This window comes from Vulpes lagopus, chromosome 18, assembly GCF_018345385.1.
Source record: "Vulpes lagopus strain Blue_001 chromosome 18, ASM1834538v1, whole genome shotgun sequence".
Taxonomy (NCBI): domain Eukaryota; kingdom Metazoa; phylum Chordata; class Mammalia; order Carnivora; family Canidae; genus Vulpes; species Vulpes lagopus.
The window spans coordinates 22,792,054-22,804,066 of NC_054841.1; the positions used below are offsets into that span (position 1 = coordinate 22,792,054).

A 12,013-nucleotide genomic window follows, 5' to 3' on the forward strand; every position below is an offset into this window, starting at 1 on the left:
CTGGAGTCACAGGCGTGTCCCCCATCAAACTGCCAAGTCTGAGCTCAAGCCAGTGCAGTGTGATACAGTAATCTGCCTCTAGGTCAAGTGAGGATCAGCCTACTTTTACAGGAAGGGCGGGGCGGGGGGCTATTAGCTCAAGTGCCTTTATCCACAAGGCTGTCTGAGGCTTCATGTCAACTCAATTCAGGACAAGAAATGGACAATCTCTGCTTATTATAAAGTCAAATCAGATGATTCTGGAAGAACTACCTGGAAGGCAAGCTTGCCCTTGGAAAAGGCTAAAATCTTTCCCTGGTCTTATCTCTGCTACCCAAGGATCCGCTATGACTGACTCATGAGTTATCTCAGGGAGGAAATTGATGCCATTGAGGCTTCTGCTCTCCCTCCAGACATCTGTCTGTACTTCCTATATCCCTCCTGAGCTGAACTGCCTCAGAGCAACGTTTGAGAAGTCAAACCTGATAGAGTTTGCACAAGGGAGTGGGGGGTTTGAGCTGCAATGGATCCAAGATGTGGCTTGTGACCTTGGATCCTGAACCTGCCATGCTGGCTCTGTGGGCACACAGCATTCCCGAAGGCAAGAGGGAGCAGTGGAACCCTGGGATCCTTGGTTAGGGTTAGGGGCTTTGGGGAAACCTAGTCCAAATGTCTTGCTGTACAGATGGGGGACTGGGGCCTAAGGGGGATTACCCAATGACCCTCAAAGAGGCTGAAACCCAATTTGGGGGATGCCAAGGCCAGGCCCTTATGCCCCAGCCCCTGATTCTGTCCCTCAGGCCTAACCACAGACCCACGTCTCTTGCAGTGAAGGTTCAAATGAAGAGTTGGGGACTGTGTGAAAGTGAAGAAGTCATTAACCCATGTCTCTTGCAGTGAAGGTTCAAATGAAGAGTTGGGGACTGTGTGAAAGTGAAGAAGTCATCAACACAGAGGAATAAGTTGAGAGAAGCAAACAGTGGGAGGAAGAAGAGGAGAGGGAAGAGAAAATAAGAGGCTCTCCAGACAAAGCTGGAGCAGCAGGCCCCATGCAGAGGGAGGAACAGCTGGGGTGTGAGAAGAGGCAGAAACATTCTGAGGCTCCTCCCTCCCTACCCAACCCCCACTCCCACCTTTGGTTGCCAATAGATACAAAAAGAAGCTGGGGCAAGGGCACAGAGGACACAGATGAGATGGAGGCATGACCAAACGGTGGTGTGGGGAGATGAGTTTCAGGAAGGGGTTGGGTGGGGGCAGGGGAGATGAGACCAATAAAAGCACGGAATGACCTAGAAGAGCTGGTAGACACAGGTGTGATGGTCAGTAGTTGGGAAACAAGCATGAGGTGGTAGGAAGAGGCAGAGCATAAAGCTGGTTAGAGAGAGGGAGGGGTAAGGAGGGAGGGAGAACCAGTTGGTTAGGGGGTGGGATCTGAGCAGGGAGCTCGATAGGTGGGATGGGGGCAGTAAGGGTGGATATGGAGTGGGAGGGGGGGTGGAGGGAGGGGGTGGCTATAGGGGAGGAGGATGGCCTCAAGTAGAGGCAAAGCTGAAACTGAGATGGTGCCAGGACAGGAGCCTGGGGTGGACTATGGGATGGTGACAAATGAGCTGCGGATTAGAATGGCTGGGTAAATGGTGACACGTCCCATGCAGTACCTCCTGCTTGTGTCTCGGCGTGGTTTCCTGCTCCGGCTAGCGAGATGTGGGAGAAGGAGAAGGAACCAGCAGGGTCAGTAGAGCAAATGGATTAGAGGCACTGCACTGGCCCAGTACAGTGCAGCAGGTAGCCCAAAGGGCTCTCTCCCAGGGAGCAGAGACCAGGCACACTGGTGGACCACCCACGGGGCAGTGAGGTAGCCAGAAGGTGTGGGGTGTGAGGCAGGGAGCTGGCCCAAGGGTGGAGGTGAAGAAGGGGACTGGGGGGCAAAGCAAGTAGTCACACTGAGTAGATAGGACAGGAGGGCTCTGGGTATTCATGCTTCTGTGGTCAGCATGTGTGTTCAGGGGCCTGTGCTCTACGCTACAACTGCATAATGGAAATATGCTCTAATACCCATGTGCACACATGTCCGTGTGCATGCATGACGTTTGCACACTGGGTCTGTGACCCCTACAGTAAGGGAGGTAAACAACTATGAGTGAATGCATGCCAGTCTGAGGCCATGTGTGCCTGCATGAGCGTGTGCACAAGTATGTAGGAAATGCGTAGGGCAGCACGAGGGGGACATACTCAGACCTCATCCTTGTGAGGACCCACAGGTACATCCCATCAGGCTCTGGGAAAGAAGGGGGCCACGAGGACCCAGAACATAGTGAAAGGGGCAAATTAAGAGTGGGCAAGAGGAGGCCGAGATCCTTGAAGGGACAGAGTCCCCCTGTGGGGAAGTAGGACAAAAAGAGGGGAAGGGTGCAGGGAGGGCAGCATGCCTACCACCCAACACCAGGGGAGGAGATATGGGGCAAGGCCCTTTCCATCCCATAATGAGGGTCCTCCCCCACAGCTGGGAACACCTCAACGCCAAGGCTGAGGCTTGACCCATAATCAGCCTCTTGATCCCAAGTCAGAGGGTATGAGAAAGCCAAGCTCTTACCTTTAGCTCCTTGATCTTGGTAGGGGTCCTGACCTCTCCCTCCTCGGCCTCTGACCTCCTACCCCCAGACTCGCCATCCTCCTCCGGCTTGTCACCATCAGGTCCCGTGTCATGGTTCTCACTAACAGAGGCTGGGCGGGAGAACTCTGCTAAAATGGGCAGAAACGGCCAGGTGGCCATGTGAGACCTCTCTCAGTCTTGCCACCTGTCCAACCACGGTTGGAATGGAGCATCCCCAACACGTTGGGGATAAGGAGCCTGCACACAGAGAGGGGGTAGCCTTGTCTAGGTCACAAGCATAGCAAGAGGCAGAGCTGCCTCCCAGCCCCAGACCCCCTCCTGACTTCTACAGCACAAGAGCCTAGGTTCAAATCTCAAATCCAAAACAAACAAACAAAAACAAATCTCAAATCCACCTCTTCTTGGCTGTGTGACCTTGGGTAAGATACGTAATCTCTCTGGGCCTCAGTTTCCTCATCTATAAACAATACTTATTTCAAACAGCTGGGGGAGGAATGAATAAGCTTATGTGTATAAATACTTAGAAGAGAGACTGGCACAGAGCGAGCCAATTCAATGCTGTTTCACAAATGTTGATATTTTTGTTGACATGGTTGTGATGAATACTCGACCATTATTTAGCAATACATGGATATTGTTAGATTAGCTTTTACTAGTGAAAACTAAAGTCCTGAGACTTGCAAACAATTTAAACTCTTTATAAATTAGGGAAAATTCAAGGGGATTCCTGCAATATCTTTCTCACTCACTGGCATTCCAAAGTACTTTTCTGCATAGGAAAGAAAAAGATGAAAAAATAAAATTAAAAATAAATAAATAAATAAATAAAAAAGGAAAGAAAAAGATGGAATGACAGGCTTTATACTAGGCACTGGGCATAACCCAGACTATGTCCATGGATTATGTCCTGGGGGATAAAATGGCTAGAAAACACTTAATTAAAATGATCAGAGCCTAGATTAGCCTTGGGATTGGCCTAGATTAAATGAGAATAATTAGCCTTTCTATTCATATATATTCACTTTGCAAAGTGCCCTTTTATGCACATTATCTCATTTGATCCATACAATCCTCTGTGTTGATGGCTAGACTAGGAATCACTATCCTTTTACAAAGGATAAACTGAGACTCCAAGAGGGGAGAGATCCCACTGATGACCTTTCAGTGAATGAGGACAAGGACCCAGGTCTCCTGGTTTAGAGTCCAGGCTTCTGATCCTCCTTGGATGAGCCTTACCAGCTCTAGACCAATGCTACCCTGTACAAAATGGGCTTCATATAGGCTCTGGTATAGTAATGGAAGTTGCAAGGGAGAATAGAGAGACTGTACTTTCCCTTTGCATAAGTTTTAGCTCTCATCCCTGTGCCCACTCAAGGAGAATAAGGAGCTTCCTCAGTCTCAAATGGACCTCTGCAAAACTGCATGTCCTCCAAACATGGTCAAGGAATCCTGGGACAGGTCTCACTTTTATAGGAAGTGAAAAGGCAGGAAAAGTATCAGACTCTCCTGATCACCTGAAAAACTCCTAGGTATCCTTCAAAATCCCTGCCCAGTTGTCTTTTCTGCAAAGTCCTTTCTGGCCCTCCTAGACAGAATTAATCTCACTCTCCTCACGGCTGCTCTTCTATTCTGTACATACTTTTCCCATGGCTTGAATCACATTAAATGCTTGCAGATCTACTATTCTATGAGCTCCCCAAAGGAAAGGGCCACACTTATTCTAACATTCAGAAAATATTTGTTGAGCAGAACTAACTTGCCTAGGCCTGCCCCGATGTGTTCTAGGAGTACTGTCCCCCTCACTGTTCCCCTGTGCAAGTCCCTACCACCTCTTAAGCTACCCTCTACAAACCTAAAGGCAACAATAAACTATTATTGGGTATAACTTATTAAGGTCCTTCTCTGTGCCAGGAACATTTTTTGAGTGTTACAGAGGCATTATCATGTCTAGTTCTCTCTATAACACAGCAAAATAGGCATTATTTATTTTGCAGAACAAGAAAAGGCACAGGGGAAGTTAAGCTGCTCAAGACCTCCCATCCATTCATGTATGGATATTTATGGACCATTTCCTGATCTGTAGAGCAGCTACTGAATATGGAGGCTGAGATCTGAACTCAGATCTAACAATCTCCCCAATGCTCATATGGCTTCTGAACCTCTCCTACCAACTCCAGTGTGCATATCCTGGGGAGAGTCCTGGACCCTGAGTGCCAATTCAGGTCTGGACCAGGGCCTGGGAATCTTCATGTTTAACCAGCTCACAGGTGATTCTGATGCAGGTGGTCTACAGACCATGTTTTGAGAAACCTTAGCTCAATATAGGACAATGTAGGGTCAATTGTCATAAAGGGCACCTGTGAATGCCAACAGGCATGAGGGTAGTAGAGAGCACCACATGGTTAGATGTCAATCAGTTCATCAGAACCAAAAGAAATGGCTGGGAAAAACCAACCCTTCAGCCTCCACTCAAGAAAAGCATCACCAGCTCCACACTGCAGTCACTATACCATTTTCCTGGTATGATGACAATCTGTGAATTACTAAGTGGCAGGGGACCCAGAAAACCATGTGGCTGAACCTGGGACCCCAAGAGGTCATGCCTCAGGAAGTTGAGGAAGTCCAGAGAGTGGCAAGGTCCCATTCCAGTGAGAGTGATGCCATAGGCTGGACAAGACCACCAAGAGCTGCCCCAGGGCAACAGTGCCCTTGGGCCACCTGGCCTGGTGCAAATCAACTTGTAAGGTGCCCACCTCATTCACTGCTCATTCCACAGAAGCCAGCACACCCCCACTTCCTGCTAAACACCACACTTCCCAACTGCCAGTCTGGGGCATACCTCCATCAAGGCTGCGGGACATGGTGTACCGTTTGCTGGAGGAACGCTCAAAGAAGGGTGCAGGCCGATCAATGAGGGCGCTGGCCTGGCGGGTCTGGGCCTGGGTCCTCCCACTATACCGGAACTTGGAGCCCATCACCAGGAAGCCTTTGGGTGGGGGCTCAGGCGACACCAGCCTGTGAAGGGAGTACGTGAGGAGAGGCGATTAGGCCTACACTGCCAGGCCCAAGGCTGGACTACAGCTGGCCTTTCACCCCACGGTCCCATCAGCTACAGCTCAAAGCAATCCATAAAGGGAGAGACCTGGGGAGTGAGGGGTTCCTAGGGCCCCTTCCTCCTACTTCCTTCTCCTGCATATATACACTCACAGCCTCTGCCCATCCCCCATGGCCCCACCCCAGGGTCAGGCTCACCGGAAGAACGTGTGGTGCTCTATGCAGACCTTCCACAGTCTTTTGGCTGACCGGTGGTTTGGGAGCTTAAAGCCAATTGTGCTCTCAAACTGCTCATACTGCAAAACCAAGGAGGGGGAGTTAGAAGCAAGGCCTGGACTCTCTCACCACTGATCTATCCTTTCTGAATCTCTTCTCAGGCATGTGCGACTCTGGCCTGTTTATTTATGTATTCATTCATTTATTCAACAAAGTGGACTAAGCCCTTACTCAGCGGCAGGTTCAGTGCTAAGCAAGAGACACCATGGTGACCAAGATGGAAGATTCTTGGGGACGGGCAAGGGGTGCTCTGATAATAAATCAGTAAACAAGATCATTTCAGACACTGATAAGGGGGCGTGAAGGGAATGAACAGAGCTGTGTGATGTGAGAGAAAACCTGGACAGGTGCAGGGATCAGGATCTATCTTAGAAAGGGTGATCCGGGGATGCCCTCTAAACAAGTGATCTTGGAGCAGACATCCAAAGGATGGGGAAGGAACCAGCTATGTGAAGAAGGGTGGGGAAGAAACCAGCTATGTGAGAAGGCAAGGAAGAGAATTTCAGGTAGAAAGGACATCAAAAGCAAAAAGCTGGAGGCACGAAAGAGCTTGGCTCATTCTAGAATGTCAGAGAAAGCCAAAGGGGTGGGAGCACAGTGCGCATGGGGCAGAGATATGTGGGAGAGGCAGGCAGCCACATCTGGAGTTCAGATGGTAGCCCATGAGCCAGAGAGCTCTTGAAAGGTTTAAGGAGCAGGAGTGGGGGATGGTCATCTGATCCCATCAGATGTGATCTGATAGAAGGGACTATTAATCTCTCTTTAGTAGTCATGGGGAAAATGGCCTGACACAGCATTGGAGCTATAAGGATGGGGAAGGGCCCTGTGCAGAGATGTAGGTGAGAGATGGAGGCTGTTGGTGGCTGGGGCAGTGCAGAAAGACAGAAGTAGATGGGTACGTTTATTCTAGAGGTACAAACCAATGGACTTTTTGATGGGTGAGATGTGGAGGTTGGACATACACATGTTTGTGTGTGTGTGGGGGGGGAGGTTTGTGAATTTTGGTATGTGCACATACTCGAATATTACATGTAAGCAGATACATGGATAAGAACGGACAGGCATTCATTGATCTATATAACCTGAATATATGTGGTTATCTTTATATGTGTGCTCCTGTGTGTGTGTCTGTGTGTGGTGTATGTGTGGAGGCATGTACCTAAGGCCTCCAGCAGAAGAGTGCTCTCTCCTTACACAGTACCCCAGCACCCCATGTAAAAAACCCAGGTTCAGCTGTTATAGCCAATTCTAGTGCGGAGGGGTTCCTAAGGCAAGCTCACCTCCCCAGGGCGGATCTTGATATAAAAGTTACTCCTCTTATAGGAGATCTTGAGGATCTTGGGCCAGGCAAAACGGTTGATTCTCAGCCGGTCCCGGTAGATGAGCAGGCCATTGGCACAGACTCCCAACATGATGTCGATGCCCTCGGAGTCCTGCATGAGAAGATACCATGGAATGGCAGGCCAGGGTCCATGCATGCCATATAGCCTGAAACCCCTCTCTGATGACCCCTCAGGATCAGGGTCTGAGCCTGCAGGCTGGGGAGCCCCCGGGCCAATCTCACATAGTCATTCATTCATTCACTCAATTCCTAGGTCTGATCATTCTCTCTGTCAATCCCTCAATCTTTGATTCACCAACAAACGTTTAGTGGCACCGATGTGGTGCTTGGCCATGTGCTATGTGCTAAGGATACAGAAATAAATGAAAGCCTATGTCTTGATGAATGGATAAAGAAGATGTGGTGTGTATGTATGCATACACACACACACACACACACACACACACACACACTTATACACACACATACAATGGAATACTACTCAGCGTAAAAAAAAGGCAATCTTGCCCTTTGGAATGACATGGATGGAATTAGAGGGTATTATGTATGCTAAGTGAAATAAGGCAATCAGAAAAAGACAATTACCAAATGATCTCATTCATATGCTGAATTTAAGAAACAAACAGGATCATAGAGGAAGGGAGGGAAAGGTAAAACAAGACAGAGTCAGAGAGGGAGACAAACCATGAGAAATGCTTAATCATCAGAAATAAACAGAGGGTTGCTGGAGGGGAGGTGGGTAGTAAGATGGGGTAACTGGGTGATGGGCACTAAGTAATGAGCACTGGGTATTATATAAGATTGATGAATCACTGAACTCTACATCTAAAACTAATAATACACTATATATTAATTAATTGAATTTGAACACATAAAAAAACCTTAGCTTACTAACTAACTAAATAAATAAAATTACATCATGGTAAAAAATAAAAGAAAGCCTATGTCTTTCTCTCATAATGCTCCCAATCTAGTAGTGGTACAAATACGTTCATAATACAATATGGATATAGAAAAGTTAAAAGATTATGGGAAAATAAAGGGTTATGGAATTTTGAGGAAAGAGAAGTAAGAATATAAAAGGCTTCAGGTTGGAGGGAACAGAGTCTAGCACAAGCCTTCTAGAAGCACCAGGGACACACATAGGTGCTAGGGGGACCCTGGGACCCACCAGTACCTTGGCATGGTGCAGGTCTACTCCATACATGGAAAGCTTTTTGGCGTTCTCTAAGAAGTGGATTTCTGCTTCTCCCGGAGTCATGCCCCTAAGGGAAAGAACATGATCACAGGTAGCCATGGAAAAGGCCCTGGCCTAAGTCTTGCTGATTGAAGGTGGCCATGATCAGAACCTGTAATTCTAGGACAGCAATGTTCTAGAGTGTGCATGTGGCTAGGCCTCACCGAGTCCCTCCCCTCTGTTCTCAGCCCTTGCTTCAGTCTACCCAGCCCCCTCCTGTTGCCAAAGCTCAGGTCCAATCTTGTCTCCTCCAGCAAGTATTCAAGGGATGAGCCGAGAGTTGGAATTTCTGCTTCATTCTACCATGGATTTAAACATGAGCCATAAATTCTGCTTCTCCATGACTGCGAAGCCATTGTTCATTATAATCACCCAGGGGCTCCTAAATTAGTACCCACGTAAGAGATTTCTCTCAGAATCTTGTATCAGAAACCACTTAATCCTGCCTGAGGAGCAGGTGCACATTGTCCTTTCTGACAGGAGAGTTATATAATCAAGTTCCTTCTTTGCCTTGGCTGCCAGGAAACTGTACATCTTCCATTTAGCCATAGCTACTGTTTAGCGAACACCATGTGCTGGTCATTGTTCCAAACACCTCACGTGCATGAATTCACTTAATCCTCTGTAAGGTAGGGGGTTATCATTATTCCCACTTTATAGAGAAACCAGCACAGAGAGGCTGAATAATTTGCCTTTGTAGCAAAGTTGGGACTTGAATCCAGACAATGTGGCTCCAGTGTGTGCTCCTTCCCAACCACTTCACTTATGTATCCCTGGGGCTTCAGTGTGCTCTGCTCTGTGTGCCTCAGTGAGCTGCCCTGGGAGACACCTGGACACTAGATGTCCAAGGGCTTTCAGTTAAAAGTGCTGTCAAAGCTAAAGGGATGGCCATTAGCATTTCTCCAGCCCATATATGAGCTTCTTTTTCTGAATTATTAGGATTCATGCAAATACCTAACATATCTTGCTACCTACGACCGGGGTGACAGACAGCAGGCAGGCCTTCACCCCCTGCTCCCAAGCTCGGGCTGACACTGCTAACCAGTTGTATGGTTTCAGTATCCCGCTCAACACAGCCACTACTAACCAGTCAGAGGTGGTATGCAAGTCTCTGAGAGAGACACTTGCCACTTGGGACCTAGCAATCCATCACAGTCCAGCAGGCTCTCTTCCCCACCCCCATACACAATCCCTCTACATCTGGCCCTCGGCCTCCTCTCCAGATGCAGCCCCCAGGACACAACCCTCCATGGGCCTCCTATCCTCATTAGCAATGAGAGAATTTCACCATGCTCCCTCCCACATGCACAGTACTTTACAGTTTACGGTGCACTTGTCATTTATCACATTGGGTTCCCATAACAACCCTGGCCTTGGAGCCCAAAGCACTTCCAAACTGAAGGGATCCTTGAGACCATTTAGTTCCAGGGGCTCCCCTCAGGGGTGGTACCGACCTTACAGCAGCATTTGGGAATGAATGGGGGAGGGGACATCTCGGGGGTTGTTATGATGACTGCAAGGGTGTGTCATTTAGTGCCTGGCACCCAGGGATGCCAAACATCCTGCACAATGAATTTTCCTGCCCTAAATACCAACCATGAGTCACATGGATAACCTAAAGCCGTATATATCCAAGTGAAATTGGGACTGATAAGTTAAATCACAAGCCCTACAGTGACCCATCAGGTTAGTCAATTTCTAACTCCTAGAATAAGGTGCTTTGTGTTGCGCAATCAACTATTCAACCCCTAAGATCACAGAGCAACAATGAATACATGTTGTCTGTATTATGTGCCATGAAGCCCCCAACAGCACTACAAGGCAGGTTCTATTAGCGCCCACACTGAACAGATGAGGAAATTCAAGCACCTGGAAGTGAAATGACCTGCCCAGATTCCCTGGGTAGAAAGTGGCAGAGCCAAGAATGTGAACCTGGGCAGTCTGGCTTCAGAGCGCAAGCTTTTGAACTTTACACCAAGACCAAGACATCAGGACACTTCCCCAGGGGCACATGATAGTTATGATTCTCTCCAGTTGGCAGATTAAAAAACTGATCCTCAGAGTCCAAGGGCAGGGAATTATTACACCCATACAGGAGCTTAAGAACCTGAGGTCATTTAAGGTCACACAGATAATTACTACCATTCCCACTGGATATAGATGCAGTGGGATGAGATGATTTACTCTCAGATGCACCTCTAGTCGGGGGCAAAGCCAGGTGAGGGACTTAGAGCACAGCACCTGGGGCCCTCGCCAATAGCTGAGAAGCCAGGGGAGACCCTGGGCGCAGGCCCAAACCTGTACGTCTTGTGCAGCTCCATGATCCTCTCCTCCAGCTCCCGGGTCTGGTTGGGGGCGAAGCGGAGCTCGCTGACATAGTTGCCTATGTGCTCCTCAGCATCATAGTCGCCCAGCTCGGCCTGCACAGCATAGGAGCCTAGCAGGGCATGTGTGACGAAGGAGCAGGGCAGCCGGCCCGTGATGATGTCTGCCCGCAGCTGCAGGCACAGGTAGTATCTGGAAACAGGGGAGAGTGGCCATGGGCACGGGCCCCCCTCCCTCCCTAGATGCCCTCAGCACCACTGCCCACCCACCCATCAGAACCAAGCTGATCAACACCTAGCTCGGTAGAATTAGGAACCTTCCTAGACACTGGCATTTCAGGCATTTGATAATGTAAGTGTGTCCTAAAAGATGGTTTTGTCCCATTTCATGTGGCTTTAAGCATTTTGTTAACTTCTAACTTTGAGGAATTTTTTTTTCCTACTGTGGGAATATTTTAAATTTCTAACTCATTTTCAAGCTAAATAGGACTATTTTGCTGGTCAGTTTTAAAAAATATTATATATTTTTAATCATAAAATTAATTATGTTCTTACTGTAGAACAAATGTAAACTTTAGAGATAATTCTAAACTTCCTCTTGATGTCCATTCTCAGCCCTAATCCCCTTCCCCAGAGGTCACCCCTATTATTCGTGTGGTGTTCTAGACCTTTCTCCCTCATGGATAAACAGAAATGTATGTGTTTTGATTCATGGGTTTTAACATGTACACAGTATCAAATGATACATCTGACTCTACAGCTTGCTTTTTCACACCCAGCTATGTGTCTAGTGTCTTTCCCAGATCAGCACAAACCACCTGATCTCATTCATTTTAACTTCTGTACTGCATTCTACAGCCAGGACAAACCTGTTTACCAATGTTTTCTCAAAACTTTACTTTGCCTCCAGCTCTAAGTGAATCATCTAAAAACAAATTGCTTTAAAAGAAACATTTCCAACCAAAAGGATATGATTTTTTTATAACTTTATGCACACTTTTACAATTTTTAGATTCATTTTAAACTATTTTTATTGCTTTTTCAATTAATTGCATTTTAAAAAAAAGTTTCAGTTCGTTCTTAGCCAAGGATGTGTCCTTGCCCATTTTGCCATGTTTCACCATTGTTTTCAATCGCCTATTTCTTTTCCTTTTAAGTGGTTTTTACTCAGTATAATTTTTACTGCT

At 47.6% G+C, this 12,013-nt stretch overlaps 1 protein-coding gene across 11 annotated transcripts in view; it reads right to left on the reverse strand.

Moving 5' to 3' along the window:
* The window catches only part of EPB41L1 (erythrocyte membrane protein band 4.1 like 1), a 124,593-nt gene that overhangs the window by 34,921 nt on the left and 77,659 nt on the right, over window positions 1-12,013 (reverse strand). For 7 of the 11 annotated variants that reach the window (XM_041732803.1, XM_041732804.1, XM_041732811.1 and 4 more), the window contains exons 7-13: window positions 10,801-11,019; window positions 8,443-8,530; window positions 7,204-7,356; window positions 5,846-5,943; window positions 5,433-5,608; window positions 2,573-2,721; window positions 1,638-1,673 (exon numbers count right to left, since the gene is read on the reverse strand). In XM_041732803.1, coding sequence (XP_041588737.1) covers window positions 1,638-1,673; window positions 2,573-2,721; window positions 5,433-5,608; window positions 5,846-5,943; window positions 7,204-7,356; window positions 8,443-8,530; window positions 10,801-11,019 — 919 coding nt within the window. The remainder of the gene's footprint in view (window positions 1-1,637; window positions 1,674-2,572; window positions 2,722-5,432; window positions 5,609-5,845; window positions 5,944-7,203; window positions 7,357-8,442; window positions 8,531-10,800; window positions 11,020-12,013) is intronic. The other 4 variants (XM_041732813.1, XM_041732808.1, XM_041732807.1 and 1 more) reach the window with 2 other exon arrangements.